The sequence below is a fragment of the Lagenorhynchus albirostris genome, chromosome 8, assembly GCF_949774975.1.
Source record: "Lagenorhynchus albirostris chromosome 8, mLagAlb1.1, whole genome shotgun sequence".
Taxonomy (NCBI): domain Eukaryota; kingdom Metazoa; phylum Chordata; class Mammalia; order Artiodactyla; family Delphinidae; genus Lagenorhynchus; species Lagenorhynchus albirostris.
The window spans coordinates 42,206,029-42,224,277 of NC_083102.1; the positions used below are offsets into that span (position 1 = coordinate 42,206,029).

At 38.2% G+C, this 18,249-nt stretch overlaps 1 protein-coding gene across 1 annotated transcript in view; it reads left to right on the forward strand.

The window, feature by feature from the left end:
- The window catches only part of DPY19L1 (dpy-19 like C-mannosyltransferase 1), a 95,674-nt gene extending 92,332 nt beyond the window's left edge, over positions 1-3,342 (forward strand). Inside the window, exons 22-23 of the mRNA XM_060156862.1 lie at positions 545-726; positions 2,107-3,342. Of these exons, the coding sequence (XP_060012845.1) occupies positions 545-701 (157 nt within the window). The 3' untranslated portion in view covers positions 702-726; positions 2,107-3,342. The remainder of the gene's footprint in view (positions 1-544; positions 727-2,106) is intronic.
- Positions 3,343-18,249: the final 14,907 nt, after the last annotated feature.

The window sequence follows — 18,249 nt, forward strand, 5'->3', positions numbered from 1 at the left end:
TAATAGACTTCAATATAAACATAGCTTTTATATGCACTTGGAAACTAAAAAATTCATGTAACTTATTGCAATGTTTGCTTTATTGTGGTGGTCTGGAACCAAACCCGCGATCTCCCGGAGGTACGCCTGTATGATGTTCTGTGTCAGTATATTACCACTGAGTATGTGCTTGATACAGTCTCTCACTTAATCGCTTATGTCATGGGTACTTCCCATTTTACAAATGTGGAGAGGGAGACTGAGTGAACTACTCAACACAAAATTCTTGGTATGTAGCTGAGGCAGAATTCAACGGAGATTTCCTACCCCAGCACCTGAATTCATGTATATTATATGTCTTTTCTTTCTTTATAGTTACCTTCGCTGTGTTCACCTTATTCTCAAGAGGATTTATGGTAGCTTACATAAATATAAATAACTATGATAGGATTTAAAAAAAAACTAAGAAAAAAATGACATGAGAGCAGGAACATAAAAAGTGTGTTCCTTTATCTGCCATTATATAATGTACATTGATTTTTAATCTGCACATTAACTTTTCTAGGCCTGGTTGCAGTATGCCTGAAATCTGGGATGTGGAAGATCCTGCTAATGCTGGGAAACCTCCCTTATGTACCCTCTTAGTAAAGGAGTCCAAGCCTCACTTCACCACTGTATTCCAGAATAGTGTTTACAAAGTCTTAGAAGTTATAGAGGAATGACCGCTGCCTACAGAGAAGTCCACCAGTAATGGTTTTCATGTTTTGCTAATAGCTCATGCCTTGTTTTTAATTCAAATCCCCAAAACTTTTATGAGTAACTGTTTTCAAATGAAAAACATCTTATTTGGTCAATTTGAATGTCATTCTGATTGTAAAAATACTTATACGTTTATCAGTTGGTTATTTCAATGCACCCCTTAAAATTTGCTATGCAAATGAGTATATGCTTGTACTTGACTTAAATATTTGTCCTAAAGTGAGCAAAGCTACCTGTATAAAAAATATGATGGGTCATGACAAGGGTGATATGAAAATATAGTCACTTACGGACTGTTTAGGGGCTCATTTTACAGTTCGTGGACTATTGATGCCACTTGCTTTTTTCTCTGCGTTTTGCTGTTGTCTTTTGAACATTTCAGCGATTATTGTAAGTTCCTCAGTCAAGTCAGCCCCTGTCATCAACTTCAGTAAGAATAGATGGGGCAGACATGCGTATTTGCTATGTAGAACTCTGTTTGTTTCACTTCTTCACGTTCTTTTGTTCTCTGTTGCTCTCGTTAATGAAGCATTTCCTGCCTGTTATTAATCCAAGCTCTTGGAGCTAGTCCTTAACACCAAATTCCTGTTAACTACCAACCATGTGGCATTAGTGTGTGTGCGTCTGTCTGTCTGTCTCTCTCTTTCTCAATATTCTTTGTCAAATAAGTGCTATTTACACATTTAGTTGCTTAGCAAGTACTTATTCTTGGTTTAAAAAATTTAATGACAATTGTGTATTTTTAGTATTCATTTTTAGTATTGTTCAAATGTTTATATTTTAATAACTTTAAACCACTTAAAATTTTTCATGTATAATTGTAGACTTAAGAAAACTATTTTGAACAACCACAAATATAATGCATCTAGAAACTAATGTATATTTGAGTAGACATAATTTATAGTGGAACAGTAGACTGTAGTATGTGGTAATTTTTCTTTTACTATTAAGATACAATAAAATATGACTAATTTTTTTGTCAAATAAGTAAGTGAATAATGATAAGTGAATGGAGTTTTTATATTTTACTTTTAAAATTGCCTGTCTTTAATAAGACGAAGCCTTAAACCTTATGTTATAATTTTGGTTCCAAAAAGCATCATTTCAGTATGAGGAATGAGTATATTCAGCCTTCCTCTTTGTTTTTTTTCTTTCCTGTTTATTTTTATTTGGAAAATTTTCCAACCTGCTTTAAATTTCTAGTATGAATTTTTGTTTCTTAAAAGTTAATTTGTGTGAAATGAGATTCTTCAAAACAGTGAATCCTCATAGTTTTGAGAAATGGTTTTAAGATTTAACGTTCTAAGCAAACCATGACTCTGGTGGACTACACGTTTAATTACACAGTGTTCTCTTTATTAACCACAGGCAGATTAACCTCATTGTGGATTGTCCTTGAGACCTGAGTCCTCAGGGATGGTTTCCGGTGCCCACTCCGGGGAGCCAGTGAAGAGCTGTTCTCTTTCTGCCTTCTCACCAGAGCCCAAGGACAAGCCTGGTCTGGGGGAGGCACTAGCTTGCTTAGAGCAGACAGCTGCCGAGACAGCCTGGGCTGAGGACTGTGCAGCCCCCAGCCTTCCCCAGAGCCCGCCTCTCCCAGGGAGCCTCCTTCCAGCGGAGATTGTCAGTGTCTTCAGGTGCCTGCCCCCTCTTTCTCACTTACCGGGTGACTTATTTCTTGGTCTTTTGCCAGTCAGAAAACAAGGAAGCATCTGGGGAGTTGTGGATTAGGAGTAGAATTTGAGCAATGATGAAGCAATGCAGAAAAATGGCAAGTGGGCACTTGAGGTCGAGGAGGATGAGAGGCACCACGGGCAGGAAGAGCGGAAGTGTGTGCTCTGCTTTATTTGCCATTGTTTCTCTCGTAAATATGTTTTATACATCCAGCAGTTACAATTTTTAAAAAAAAAATTTACTTTTAAAGTTCTCTATTCTTCCCACCTTTCAGGAATTCCTTTCCCAGTAAGTTCACATGTAATTATTTGAAATTCTATATAGGAAAAACATTAAAATACTGTTATAACTGTTTCATATGCTGGGAAAAGATAAAAGTAATCAAATTAGTTTTTTTTTTTTTTTTTGCCAGAAGACTCCTTTTTTAACAGTATTTATTGTTGTAACTCCACCAGCAAACTATGAGTATATTTTAGGCCAGTCAGTTTAGAACAGAGGCCTTGGGCTACACTGCACACTCAGCCTTGGTCACATCTGGTAGCAGCTGGTGCTGTAGATTATTAATATCTTTTATGGCAGGACAGAGTAGTGGTAGGTTTGATATACATGACAAAATAGTATTAAAGCTCAGTATTTTATGCATTTTTAGCATTTAAAAATATTTTGCTTTAGTGTGAGGAAGGTTAGGATGGGCAAGGAAGTGATAAAATAGCTATTGCTATGACATAAAAAAAAACAAAGTTGGGGCATTATTTCTATAAAAAGATAAGCCTCTAAAAGTGCTTAGCAGAAACAGCGTAGTGTTAAAATAGAACAATGATATTAAGGAGAAAATGAAAGGATGTATCAGAAATAAAGTGATAATGCATAGGGGAATTGTATTTTTATGAATTTTATGCCAGTTTACATGTACTATATATGTTAAATAAAAAAGATCATGAAAAATATAGAAAGTGTTTTTTTGATTGTTATTTTCATTTCCTCCTTGGCTGTGGACATGTTCAGCCTCATTCTGTAGTCAGATAACCATGAACTGGTTTGTGACAGATTGCAGTCCTGAATAAATGGGAAGGGTTAAAGGTCCATGACACCACTTAGTCCTCTCCATCAGTGGTGGTATAGGTGTTGAGGTTCCCCATACTCTTCTTATGTTTATGGCATTATACACTAACATTTCCTTTATCATTTCCATGAAGGGACACAATCATTCTTTAAAGCCATATTTTGAGGATAATTCCAGAATTGCTGAAACCTTTTTTTCATACATTAGTTCTAAACCACAGTTTGGTCTCATGACATTTCCTAAATTATAGCTCCTTGTATTTGCTTGATATAAGCATCAACTTAGTTTTTGTTTGTTTGTTTGTTTTGTTTTTAATCTGCTTGGAGGAAAGACAGTTTAGCTTAATTCATGCCTGCATAATATTTTTACACAGTAACACCTTCATTCTCTGACATGTTTGAGGTCAGTTATTCTCAAATATAGTGTGCATCAGAATCACCTGGAGGGCTTGTTAAAACACAGATTGCTGCATCCCACCACAGAGGTTTCTGATTCAGTTGGCCTAAGGTGGTGCTATATGATCTGAATGATTGTGTCCCCAAAATTCATATGTTGAAATCCTAATCCCCAAGGAGATGATATTAGGAGGTGGGACACTTGGGGGTGATCAGGTCATGAGGATGGAGCTCTGATGAATAAGATTAGTGCCCTTATAAAAGAGGCCCAAGAAAACTCCCTTTCCTCCTCCACCATGTGAGATCACAGCTACAAGGTGTAATCTATAAGCTAGGAAGTGGGCTCCCACCAGATGCTGAATCAGCTGGCACCTTGATCTTAGACTTCCACCCTCCAGAACTGTAAGAAATAAATTTCTGTTCTTAATAAGGTACCCAGTTTGTGGTATTTTGTTATAGTAGCCCCAAAGTAGTAAGTCAGGTAGGACCCCCAAATTTGCATTCTAACCAGTTCTCAGATAATGCTGATGATGTTCCTGCAGGAATTGTACTTGAGAAAAGTGGCTCTAATGGATGGGAAGAGACTATCTGGAATCCTGGCCTCTAGAGGGTGCTCCATTCCTGAGAGCACTTATCCCACCAGGACAGGCTAGAGGGTCCCTATTTTGGGAACTGAATTTTACGGAGTCCTTTCTTTGTCTCTTAGGGAGCGTGCTTCAACGGAACTTGCAAGGAGCAAAGAATAGATAAGGTGATTTTTAACCAAGAACAGATAAGGTAATTTTTAACCAGACACTAATACAGCTCACTTGCATTGTGTTTTCTGAATAGGTGGTATGGGTCATTTAAGTATTTTGAACTTGTACACTAGACTGGGCTTAGACCTGTTTCTTTTCAGTTCAGAGATGGAAAAAGAGTGAAATCATTTGAGATCAAATTTACTTTTGTAAAATTACTTTGCCTAAAAGAAAATAGATATATTCAGTGATGTGTGTGGATTTTAAAACTTCATTTTCCACTTTATTACTTTTGTTTGGCTCCAAAAATCCTTAGTCTTCTCCCTCTATTAGGGAGCAGTTAAGGATCAGCTCTGGTTCACAGATCACCTGTTTCTCTCTTCTGCCTTCCCTTTCTCCTTCCCCCAACTAGACCTTTCTAATTTAAATCAGTAAAATTGTTCCCTGTGCAGAAAAAGAGGAGGTGCTTTTGAACTTCATCACATTCTTTTTTTTTTTTTTTTTTTTTTTTTTCCGGTACACGGGCCTCTCACTGTTGTGGCCTCTCCCGTTGCGGAGCACAGGCTTTGGACGCGCAGGCTCAGCGGCCATGGCTCACGGGCCCAGCCGCTCCGCGGCACGTGGGATCTTCCCGGACGGGGGCACGAACCCGTGTCCCCTGCATTGGCAGGCGGACTCTCAATCACTGCGTCACCAGGGAAGCCCTCATTACATTCTTGATTTTTATTTCACAATACTGTATCAGTACAAATACATTTTTACATTCGAAGTTAAAAAGGACATTCAGATATAGAAAAGTCTTGAAAACTCTTTCCTCTTACCTTTCCTCCCATGAGAGAGATTTTAAAATTCTGAATGAATGTGAGAGTTGGAGACTTTTTCTCAAGATTTTGAGTCATTGTAGTGTAATTAAAAGGTAGATTTTTTTTTGCAAAGAAATTAAGATACTATTGATATTGGCTCTGCTTTCAGAGCAATGCTTTCTGTACTTTTAAATCTAACCCAAAATTCTAATTAAGTAATGAGTTGTCAAAATGACTTTCAAATAAATGGTAACACTATCAAGTATTCTGTTTATGCAGCATGTGCATTTAAATTCAGCATAATATAATTTCATTGATTTTTTAAAAGTAGCTGGACTTTTTTTCCCCTGTATGCAGATTTAATACCTTGAAAGAAAGTTGAATGTAGCAGAATTATGCTCATTCAGTTGTTATGCTGATTGCTTTTAAAGCTTTAGTACTTACCCATTTCTAAAAAAATAGAACTGAAAATAAAAAATGACCATGTCTAAGAAGATTTGGCATCAGGCCATGAAAACTGATTTTTTTAAAATGGTGCCTGAAGGCCAGCTCTTCAGCTCAGCTTTATGGACACAGCTAACATCCCTGGTTCTGCCCCCCTTGGTGATGATGCCCCCTCTGGTCTTCACTCTTGGTATCTGCTTATTAACCAGAGTCCAGATTCAGAGGCCTCCCTCTTGCCCTAGAACATCCTCTTCCTAGGAGCTGCAATTCGGTTATTCACTCCAAATCTATGATGAATTTGGCTTTTTCTAACAAAGACTCTTTATGGCAGTCGTCCTCATACTTGTCTGTACATTGTAAATAATTTGCGAAGCTTTGAAAATACTGAAGCCTTTCCCTCACCTCCACAGATTGAGATTTAATCAGTCTGGGGTGTGTCCTAAGATTTGGAACTTCAAAAAAATGCCCAAGTGACGTTTTAGAACCAGGCCTCTCTGCCTTACATCTGTATGTCCACCCTTTGCATGTCTCTGCCCAATCGAATTAGAAACGGTAAGCAAGTTTCTCTCACACAGTCTCCTTTATTAATAATGATTGACTCTTTCTACTTTATGAATAATGAAATGTAGTGTTGAGTAGACTCTCTAAGGAAAGAATTCTGTGTTTGGTTAGAGATGAGTGCCATGGTGGCTGTGGGCAGCGGGAGAGTGGCAGCATAAGTGTGTATATGTGTGAACCCTGATTTGAGTGACAGTGAGAAATGGGGATATAGCAGCCAACAAACAAAAACCAAAAAGGAATAAAAAGAGACTAATTTAAAAATCACTTTGACAATTTAATATTAGTTGTGCAGAATCAGGTTTCTGTTCTTTGCTGATTTTTTTTTCTTTTTCGTGGAATATGCTTTCTTGATCAGTTTTAATTTCAAGATACAACTCAACTCAAATGTCACCTCCTCTGTGAAGCCTTCCCTGACTGCCTATCCTTTGGCTGAATGAACTGCCCCTACTGTCCACACTCTATAACCCCTAAATTCTGCACATTTAACATGACTTTTTCTACTGCATTGTGTCCTGTCAGACGGGACCTATGTCTTATTCCATTCCGAATCCACAGTGCCTCCTAGCACCGTACCTAGCAAGTGGTAACACTTAATGATTTTTTAAATAAACCATACTTTATTCAACAATGCAGTCAATTCCATTGTAGATGGCACTAAAATTTATTTTTTTAAACTAAAAGAAATGGAAGATTATGTATTCCAACTGTGGAGATGAAATAATAAGGAAACGCAGTATCTCCAGATTAGATTAATATCATATATAGGAAAAAAATGTCCTTGATAAGCAGCTAAACAAAAATGAACCTCACAACATATCCTAGCTAGCTACCTTGATACATTCAGAAATGGCTGGTAACCAAATAACTGCTGGGAAGCAATATGGCAAAGATGGATATGTCTGTCTCCAAAGGAAGGATTCTCTTTGGCCTAGTTTGGGTTGTGTGGCCCAGGATACTATGATGGCCAGTCCTGGGCACATTCACTGCTGGTCAGGAAGCAGGGAACTCTGATTAGGAATTTAGTTCAAGTCTGGGAGGAGGGGATTCCCAAAGGATGGGGAGAGACTCACGTTATCAGTAGATGAGGATGTTAGACAAAACAGATGACAGCAGTCATACAATTAATATTACCATAATTGAGACAACTAAATTAGAATCCTGGATCCATTCTTTACAAACTTTTTAAGGTAAGACATGTTTATTTGAGAATCAGTCTTCTTTTAAAAAGGATATGCCTCCAAGGGTGGTTAAAAACGAGAAGTAGACAAATTCACAAACACAGCAGGAAATTTTAACATACCTGTCTTAGAAATTGATGTAATAAGCAGGCAAAAAGGTCAGTAAGGATATACATGATTTGAGTAATAAAATAATGTTGATGTAATGGTCATATATAGAACAACTACACTGAACAAATGAAAAATACACGTTCTATTCTAATGTGTGGGACGTTTTTAAGAACTGACAAAGCATGAACTCCAGGGAGGCATGAATTTTTTATCTATTTTTTTCACTGATGTAACCTAGAATAGTACCTGGCATATATGTGTGCTCAATATTTGTTGAATGAAAAAAATTGATCCAACGGGGGGCCAAATAATGATTCTTGAAAAAAATTAATGATTAAAACCCCTTAATGTGAAAAATCAATACAAAATTTAAAAAAGTTTTAAATACTCCATGAATCAAAGAAGAATCTTATGATGAAAATTTGAGGAAAAAAATAGAACAATGGTATACTACAAACTACTTGAGGGATATAATTAAAGCAAATCTAGAAATTTGCTTTTTTCCTATTTAGTCTAAAATGCACATATTAAACTAAAAATGAATTCAAATGTCAATGTCAGGAATATAGACAAAGAACAGCGGAATACTCCCTCCCCAAACTGAAGGAAATAAGGAGCAGAACTTGATGAAATAGAAAACAACGATATCAAAGCCAAAGTTGGTTATTTGAAATAATTCATAATTGTGAGAAAATAAGAAGGCATAAAAATTAGGAATGGCAAATTACAGAAGCTGCAGAGAGTAGGTGGAGGAGATGTTATGAAAAACTTTGTCAATAAATTTGAACACTTAGATAAATTGTTAAATTCCTAGAAAAATACAACTAGTCCAAAAAGAAATAGAAATTAGGAATAATCTTATCCCTAGCAAAAAAATTGAATTAATAATATTTTAAGATCTTCCCTCAAAGAAAACAACAAATCCAGAGTTTTGCAGACCTCTTCTACTAAACATTCAAGATACCGATTATATCAATTTTGTACAAACACCCAGAGAATAGGAGATAAGAGAACTCCAGTTTTTTGGCAACTGTAACATTAAGCAACAAGAGCAGAGTTGGATTAATGCAGTATAGGAAAATTACAGGTCTATTACATTCATGAACAAAGATGTAAACAAGAACCAAGAATGAATTGAACATAAGTTGTAAAAATACTAGTTTACCTGAAATTGACCTATATTTTAATCAACATACCGATAGGCTTTTTATAGAGCTTGACAAGCTGAATGTAAAAATTTTATGGATGAATAATCAAGACAAATCTGAAGAAGGACACGAAAGGACATTTTTGCCTGCCATCCAGAAAGGTTTATCACAACAGCAGTAAAAGTATCAGCACAGGGATATGGAAATTGACTAATAGAATAATCGATAGCTCAAAATAAACGTGCATATATTTAATAAATGAAGCTGACAATTGGTTATCTATATGGAAAACAATAAATTGTTTCCCTACCTCACATCATACATAAAAATAAAATTCCAGATAGATGAAGACCTAAGTATGAGAGATAATACTATAAAATCTAGAATACAATGTAGGATAATATCTTTATGTCCTCAAGGAGAATTTCCTCAAAGAAGGACTTCCTAAAATCCCGAAACAATAACTTCTTGTTTTTAATTTTATTTATTTTTGGTTGCATTGGGTCTTCGTTGCTGTGTGCAGGCTTTCTCCAGTTGCGGCGAGCGGGGACTACTCTTGGTTGCGGTGCATAGTCTTCTCATTGCGGTGGCTTCTCTTGCTGCAGAGCATGGGCTCTAGGCGTGTGGGCTTCAGTAGTTGCAACATGTGGGCTCTAGGGTGCGTGGGCTTCAGTATTTGTGGCACACGAGCTTAGTTGCTCCACGGCATGTGGGATCTTCCCGGACCAGGGCTTGAACCCATGTCCCCTGCATTGGCAGGCGGATTCTTAACCACTGCGCTAACAGGGAAGTCCAAAACACTGACTTTAAAGGAAAGGAGCGATCAATTCACTATGTTATGGTTAATAACTTCTATTCACTGAAAGACATGAAGAGAGTGAAGCAAGCCATGATGTGTAGAAGATATATGCAACTTGTCTACCTGACAAAAGATTAGTATACAGAATCAAGAACTCCTACAAAGAGTAAAAATAATGAAAAGAAAAATTGGCCAAAAACATGGCATTTCCTGAAAAAGAAATGCAAATGGCTCATAATCTTTAAAAAAATCCAACCTATTCATAATCAGGGAAATTCAAAATGCAACCACAATGACAACATTTATAACTTGCAACATTGGTTAAAATTTTAATGTACTAGGAAAAGGGTGGGACAACACAAAGTCTTTTTCCTTCCCAGTAGAGGGTAATTATTTTGGAAATAAATGGCATTTCCTGATAAATCTGAGATTATACATACTAAGACCCAACTTCTCCATGCCTTAGATTTATACCCCAGAAAAATTCCTACACGTGCATCAGGATACATGCCTAAGATATTTACTGCCAAGTGTTCATAACAGCAGAAAATAAGGAAATCACTTGCACATGTGTCTGGAGTAAATAGAATGGATAAAGACATTGAAGTATAATCATCCAGCAGTGTCCTATTGAATATGTAAAACTAAAACAGCTGTAGGCAACAACATGGATGACTCCTGGGGAAATATTAAGCCAAAAAACCCCCACTAATTTGCAGAAGAATGCATGTGATGTGAGTTCATTTAGAGAAAGTTCAATAACATGTAAAGTTAAACAACACATTTTTAAGGGATTAAAACATGGTAAAATATGAAGAAAAACAAGTAAATTATAAGTAAAATTATATTAGTGACTGTCTCTCAGAGGATGGAAGGCACAAAGGGGTCTTCAAAGTTGAAGTGTATGTGTTCTTCTTTGAAATGCGGTAGTGGGTACATGGATGTGATTTTACTATAATTATTTATACTTTATGCATATTTTATAATTATTCTTCAACAAATATTCAATATTGAGAAAACAAATAGACACTCTCAGATACTAATACACATGAAAAGAAGAGCCCATCATAGGTGTGGCAGGTTGTTGAGAGAAAATCCTCAATTTCTCTGGCAATCACAATTTGTAAATAATATTTCCCTTGGTGCCTGGCATACCATTGGCCTTCAGTTCAATATGAACGGAACAGAGGGAGAAGGGAAACAGGTGTCTCATTTAAAAGGCCAGCAGCAACAATTTAGGATGATAAAATCTGTTACTGAACTCAGGTCCAGCTGCTCACTGCTCAAAAATCAATACCCCAGATGCAGTTGGTGGTGGAAAGGAAAGTTGCTTTTAATCAGAAAGCCAGCGATCTGGGAAGAAGGCAGACCTATGTCCCCCAAAACCAACTATGAAGATTCTGCTCGGCCATGAAAGTTTTAAAGGGAAAAGGGGAAGGAATCTCAGTTAATCATTGAGATATGGGGTCAGAGGAGTTGCCACCCCACCCCCCACCCATTGTGTGCAGGTTCCTCGTCTTGTGATCTTCCTCTACATGTTATCTTGTTCAAACAGTTTGTTCACACAGTTTGTTCTCAAGATTACTGAAGGTGAAGCTAGGGAAGAGATCTTGTCATCTGTTAATTACTTATTCTTCATTTCTACTTCTTTGATCTACAGAAAGAACCAACAGGCTAGGCAACGTATCGTGTGATCAGAAGATTTGAAAAGTGTGCTAGGGCTGGAGATGAGCAGAGCACGGGAGTGCCTGAAACGAAGTTTAGTTATAATATAGCTTTGCTAAAGTGACAAGGCAGACAGTAACACAATCATAGTAGGGGACTTTAACACCCCACATTCACCAATAGATAGATCATCCAAAATGAAGATAAATAAGGAAACACTAGCTTTAAATGACACATTAAACAAGGTGGACGTAATTGATATTTATAGGACATTCCATCCAAAACCAACAGAATACACTTTCTTCTCAAGTGTTCATGGAACACTCTCCAGGATAGATCATATCTTTGGTCACAAATCAAGCCTTGGTAAATTTAAGAAAATTGAAATTGTTTCAAGTATCTTTTCCGACCACAATGCTATGAGATTAGATATCAAGTACAGGAAAAAACTGTAAAAAATACAAACACATGGAGGCTAAACAATACGCTACTAAATAACCAAGAGATCACTGAAGAAATCAGAGGAAATCAAAAAATTCCTATAAACAAATAACAATGAAAACACAATGACCCAAAACCTATGGGATGCAGCAAAAGCAGTTCGAAGAGGGAAGTTTATAGCAATACAATCCTACCTCAAGAAACAAGAAACATCTCAGATAAACAATCTAACCTTACACCTAAAGCAATTAGAGAAAAAAGAACAAAAAACCCCCCAAAGTTAGCAGAAGGAAAGAAATAATAAAGATCAGATCAGAAATAAATGAAATGAAGGAAACAATAGCAAAGATCAATAAAACTAAAAGCTGGTTCTTTGAGAAGATAAACAAAATTGATAAACCACTAGCCAGACTCATCAAGAAAAAAAGGGAGAAGACTCAAATCAACAGGATAAGAAATGGAAAAGGAGAAGTAACAACTGACCCTGCAGAAATACAAAGAATCGTGAGCATTTACTATAAGCAAATATATGCCAAATGGACAAATTCTTAGAAAAGCACAACCTTCTGAGACTGAACCAGGAAGAAATAGAACATATAAACAGACCAATCACAAGCATTGAAATTGAAACTGTGATTAGAAATCTTCCAACAAACAAAAGCGCAGGACAGATGAATTCTATCAAACATTTAGAGGAGAGCTAACGCCAGTACTGCTCAAACTCTTCCAAAATATAGCAGAGGGAGAACACTCCCAAACTCATTCTACGAGGCCACCATCACCCTGATACCAAAACCAGAAAAAGATGTCACCAAAAAAGAAAACTATAGACCAATATCACTGATGAACATAGATGCAAAAATTCTCAACAAAATACTAGCAAACAGAATACAACAGCAATTAAAAGGATCATACACCATGATCCAGTGGAGTTTATCCCAGGAATGCAAGGATTCTTCAATATACACAAATCAAACAATGTGATACACCACAGTAACAAATTGAAGGATAAAAACCATATGATAATCTTAATAGATGCAGAAAAAGCTTTTGACAGAATTCAACACCAATATATGATAAAAACTCTCCAGGAAGTAGGCATAGAGGGAACTTACCTCAACATTATAAAGGCCATATATGACAAACCCACAGCCAATATCATTCTCAATGTTGAAAAACTGAAACCATTTCTTCTAAAATCAGGAACAAGACAAGAATGCCCACTCTCACCACTGTTATTCAACATAGTTTTGGAAGTTTTAGCCACAGCAATCAGAGAAGCAAAAGAAATAAAGGGAATCCAAATCGGACAAGAAGAAGTAAAGCTGTCACTGTTTGCAGATGACATGATACTATACACAGAGAATCCTAAAGATGCCATCAGAAAAATACTAGAGCTAATCAATGAACTTGGTAAAGTAGCAGGATACAAAATTAATGCACAGAAATCTCCTGCATTCCTATACACTAATGATGAAAAATCTGAAAGAGAAATGAAGGAAACACCTCCATTTACCATTGCAACAAAAAGAATAAAATACCTAGGAATAAACCTACCTAAGGAGACAAAAGACCTGTATGCAGAAAATTATAAGACACTGATGAAAGAAATTAAAGATGATACAGACAGATGGAGAGATATACCATGTTCTTGGATTGGAAGAATCAATATTGTGAAAATGACTATACTACCCAAAGTTATCTACAGATTCATTGCAATCCCTATCAAACTACGAATGGCATTTTTCACAGAACTAGAACAAAAATTTTACAATTTGTATGGAAACACAAAAGACCCTGAATAGCCAAAGCAGTTTTGAGAAAGAAAAATGGAGCTGGAGGAATCAGGCTCCCTGACTTCAGACTATACTACAAAGCTACAGTAATCAAGACAGTATGGTACTGGCACAAAAACAGAAATATAGATCAATGGAACAGGATAGAAAGCCCAGAGATAAACCCACACACCTATGGTCACCTTATCTTTGATAAAGGAGGCAAGAATATACAGTGGAGAAAAGACAGCCTCTTCAATAAGTGGTGCTGGGAAAATTGGACAGCTACATGTAAAAGAATGAAATTAGAACACAATACACAAAAATAAACACCATACACAAAAATAAACTCAAAATGGATTAAAGACTTAAATGTAAGGCCAGATACTATAAAACTCTTAGAGGTAAACATAGGAAGAACACTCTTTGACATAAATTACAGCGAGATCCTTTTTGACCCATCTCCTAGAGAAATGGAAATAAAAATAAATAAATGGAACCTAATGAAACTTAAAAGCTTTTGCACAGCAAAGGAAACAAGACAAAACAGACAACCCTCAGAATGGGAGAAAATATTTGCAAACGAAGCTAATGACAAAGGATTAATCTCCAAAATATACAAGCAGCTTATTCAGCTCAATATCAAAAATACAAACACCCGATCCAAAAATGGGCAGAAGATTTAAGTAGACATTTCTCCAAAGAAGATATACAGATTGCCAACAAACACATGAAAGGATGCTCAACATCACTAATCATTAGAGAAATGCCAATCAAAATTACAATGTATCACCTCACACCAGTCAGAATGGCCATTAATGGCCAAAAATCTACAAACAATAAGTGCTGGAGAGGGTGTGGAGAAAAGGGAACCCTCTTGCACTGTTGGTGGGAATGTAAATTGATACAGCCACTATGGAGAACAGCATGGAGGTTCCTTAAAAAACTAAAAATAGAACTACCATATGACCCAGCAATCCCACTACTGGGCATATACCCTGAGAAAACCATAATTCAAGAAGAGTCATGTACCACAATGGTCATTGCAGCACTATTTACACTAGCCAGGACATGGAAGCAACCTAAGTGTCCATTGACAGACGAATGGATAAAGAAGATGTGGCACATATATACAATGGAATATTGCTCAGCCATATAAAGAAACCAAATTGAGTTATTTGTAGTGAGGTGGATGGACCTAGAGTCTGTCATACAGAGTGAAGTAAGTCAGAAAGAGAAAAATACCGTATGCTAACACATATATATGGAATCTAAAAAAAAAAAGAAAAAAGACATAGAGAATGGATTTGAGGACATGGGGAGGGGGAGGGGGAAGCTGGGATGAAGTGAGCGAGCGGCCTTGACATATATACACTACCAAATGTAAAATAGATAGCCAGTGGGAAGCAGCCACCATAGCACAGGAAGATCAGCTTGGTGCTTTGTGACCACCTAGTGCGGTGGGATAAGGAGGACGGGAGGGAGACGCAAGAGGGAGGGGATGCGAGGATATATGTATACATATAGCTGATTCACTTTGTTATAAAGCAGAAACTAACACAACATTGTAAAGCAGTTATACTCCAATAAGGATGTTTTGAAAAATCATATAAAAAAAAATGACAAAGCAAAGGGGGTTTCCTGCTGAGGGTGGTTACAGTACCTGTAAAACAACTGAATCAGACAGTGGGTCTGTGACTCTACTGTCCTAATCCTTAACTGCTTAAGCCTGCTTTTTTTTGAATCAGGGAGGCGTGGGAGATTTCAGCTTATCTACAAACAAGAAACAGGAGACATGGAGCGGTCTTTGTATTGTACTTGGGGGGGCTGGGGGCACAAGGTTCTGCTGGGTTCCAAAACCACAGGCTGTTAGAAGAAAGTGTTTGCTGGCAAGGTTGAAGTTGACATCTTTTTATAAATGGAGAAGCTGAGGCTGTGAGAGGGGAAGTGACTTGCCCCAGTTGGGGCTAGTACTCAGTAGTAAAGCTGAAATTAGAAAGTTGCTCCCCAGGGCCTAGCCCGAGGCACCCCATTCACCTTGGTGTGGTAGGAAGAACACAGCCTCGGCCTTGGGAACACAGTTAATGGGGTTGGAATCCAGACTCTGACACTTAGCTCTACAAGCACCGAGTCAGTTACCTCTGGAAAGCCCAATTTCCCCCTGGGTAAAGTGGGGATAAGAAATAATGCCAGTCTCACATGGCTGTTATGTAGATTACATGAGGTATTGTATGTAAAAGTTTTGCAGTCAAAGTGTAATAAATGCCCGTTCCCTCCTTTGCCTCCTACCCATGATGGCAGTGGATAAGGAGGCTGAAATGATGTGGCCTCATCAGCCTCCCCACACCCAGGCAGGAAGGCACCACACTGGAGAGTGAAAGAGACTCCTGTGTGCACTGGCACACACAAGGGCACATTGGGGTTTCTAGTTAAGTGTGTCTTCGTGCCCCTTGCTTCGTGTTTTTGATACTCATACAGAATTTATTTCTGGTTCCAGGTGACTAAACATTCACTTTGCATTTGTGCAAATGATTATTGTGGTTCCCTGTTTACTCCAGACACAAAGACCTTTTTTTAGCACCAAAAGATCCCTATGGTAACAGAAGAATCATGCTGAGCAAAGATTTCTGCCAAGAATCAATTTCCTGAAGTCAGGAGGCCTTATCATTCATAGTCTGTGTGCAAAGCTTTTTTTTTTTTTTTAATGCACGATAGCCTCCTTTATTGATTTCTCCCTTCACCCAGCCTCCCATTGCTTGCTGTTTCCCCCTGACTTGGAATCTTACCCTGGGTGGTAAAGAATTGGCGAGACACTCCCTACCCAAGGAGGTGCTATGCAAAAGCCAACTCACCCCAGCGCTGGGACCTTTTAGCTTGGCCGGGAGCACAGGTGTGGCAGGCTGGGGGGCTTTGTGGTGCCCCCAGAGGGCCACTGGGAGGTTGGCTGAAGGTCCTCCGGAAGTGTTTACTTGAGGCAGATCTGGGTCACGTTTTAGCTATGTGATCTCAGGCAAACTAATTAACTTCTGAGTATCTGGAGAATATTCTCCATGACAGAAATTGTAGGATTTAGTTTCATTTTTTGTTACAGTTTAACGTGCATATGTTGAGTACCTGCTGTATGCCAGGCACTGGGAAATCATCATAGAATAAATAAGTAACACTCCCTGCTGTCAAGGAGAGCCAGAATTAAGTTCAGGGACGTGCAAGTTTTATCCCAAGCACACTGGTTAGGAGCACATGTGCTGCTGAGGGTCAGATCAGGGCATGCAGCCTGGCTTTGCCATTCTCTGGAAAAGGCTAAGGGATCTTAGGCAACACATTAACCTTTGTAAATTTCTGTTTTCAAGTCCGTAAAGTAGGAATAATGATTCTTCATAGCCTGGGTGTGAGGTTTAAATGAGATCTAATTTTTGTGACCAAGTTACTGCCAGCTCTCTGTGCTCAGTCTTCCATTTAACATAAGAATAAAAATGATCTAGGGATCTCTTCCCACCTGCTGCTGTTTCACCTCGCTGGCCTGTCAATCACACCAACACCTTCTTTCATCTTCTTTCCTATCACTGTTCTTTCCTCCTCACCCTGAACTCAGCAGGCAGCTCTTTTCCTTTAAGCCCCTGGACACGGCTGGCCAGACACCAGAGCCACTACATCACACACTTGCCCTGAGGTCTGGGGTGAAAGGAGGGCCTGGGTGGTGGTGCTGCCATTGTGCTCCCATTAAGACCTCGGGAAATGTTTCACTGGCTAGGCTTCCTCCCTTGGCCCAGCCCTCTGCCGGGCTGCTGGATGCTGTTCTTGCTCTGTTTCACTCTCCTTCCTCCTCTGGTCAACAGCCCCCCACTTCCAGCCACTAGTGAGCCCCCTCTGGTCAAATCGTAAGTTCCCCTTCATTGCGCAGAGCAATTTATCTCCTCCTTGCCTAACCCTTTTTTAAAAAAATTGCGGTAAGAACACTTAACATGAGATCTGCCTTCCTAACAAATTTTAAGAGTACAATAGAGTATTGTTAACAGTAGGCACAATGTTGTACAGCAGTTCTCTAGAACTTTTTCATCTTGGTTAAGTGAAACTTATACGTGTTGGTTAGTAATTCCCCATCTTCCCCTCCCACAAGCCCATGGCAACCACCATTCTGTTCTTTGCTTCTATGAGTTTGACTATTTTAGATACCTGATATAAGTAGAATCATGCAGTATTGGGCCTGTGACTGGTTTATTTCACTTAGCATAATGTCTTCAAGGTCCATCCATGTTGTCACATATAGCACGATTTCCTCCTTTTTAAAAAGGCCGAATAATATTCCATGGTATGTATATACCACATTTTCTAAATCCATTCATTTGTTGATAGACATTTAGGTTGTTTCCACAAGTTGGTTATTATGAACGCAGTGAACATGGCAGTGCTAATATCTCTTTGAGATCCTGATTTCAATTCTTTTCTCTCTAACCTTCTTATCTAGGTTATCTATTCCCAGGGGGCTTCTCATTCATAACCAAACATTTCTGTTAGGTTATTTTTCCCAACCAGAGGATCAGGAATCTCTTTGAAAAGAATTCCCTATCAAGCTTAAATAGCAGACACCTTAAAAACTTTCTTCCTCTGGGACTTCCTTGGTGGTGCAGTAGTTAAGAATCCGCCTGCCAGTGCAGGGCACATAGGTTCGATCCCTGGTCCGGGAAGATCCCACATGCTGCAGAGCAACTAAGCCTGT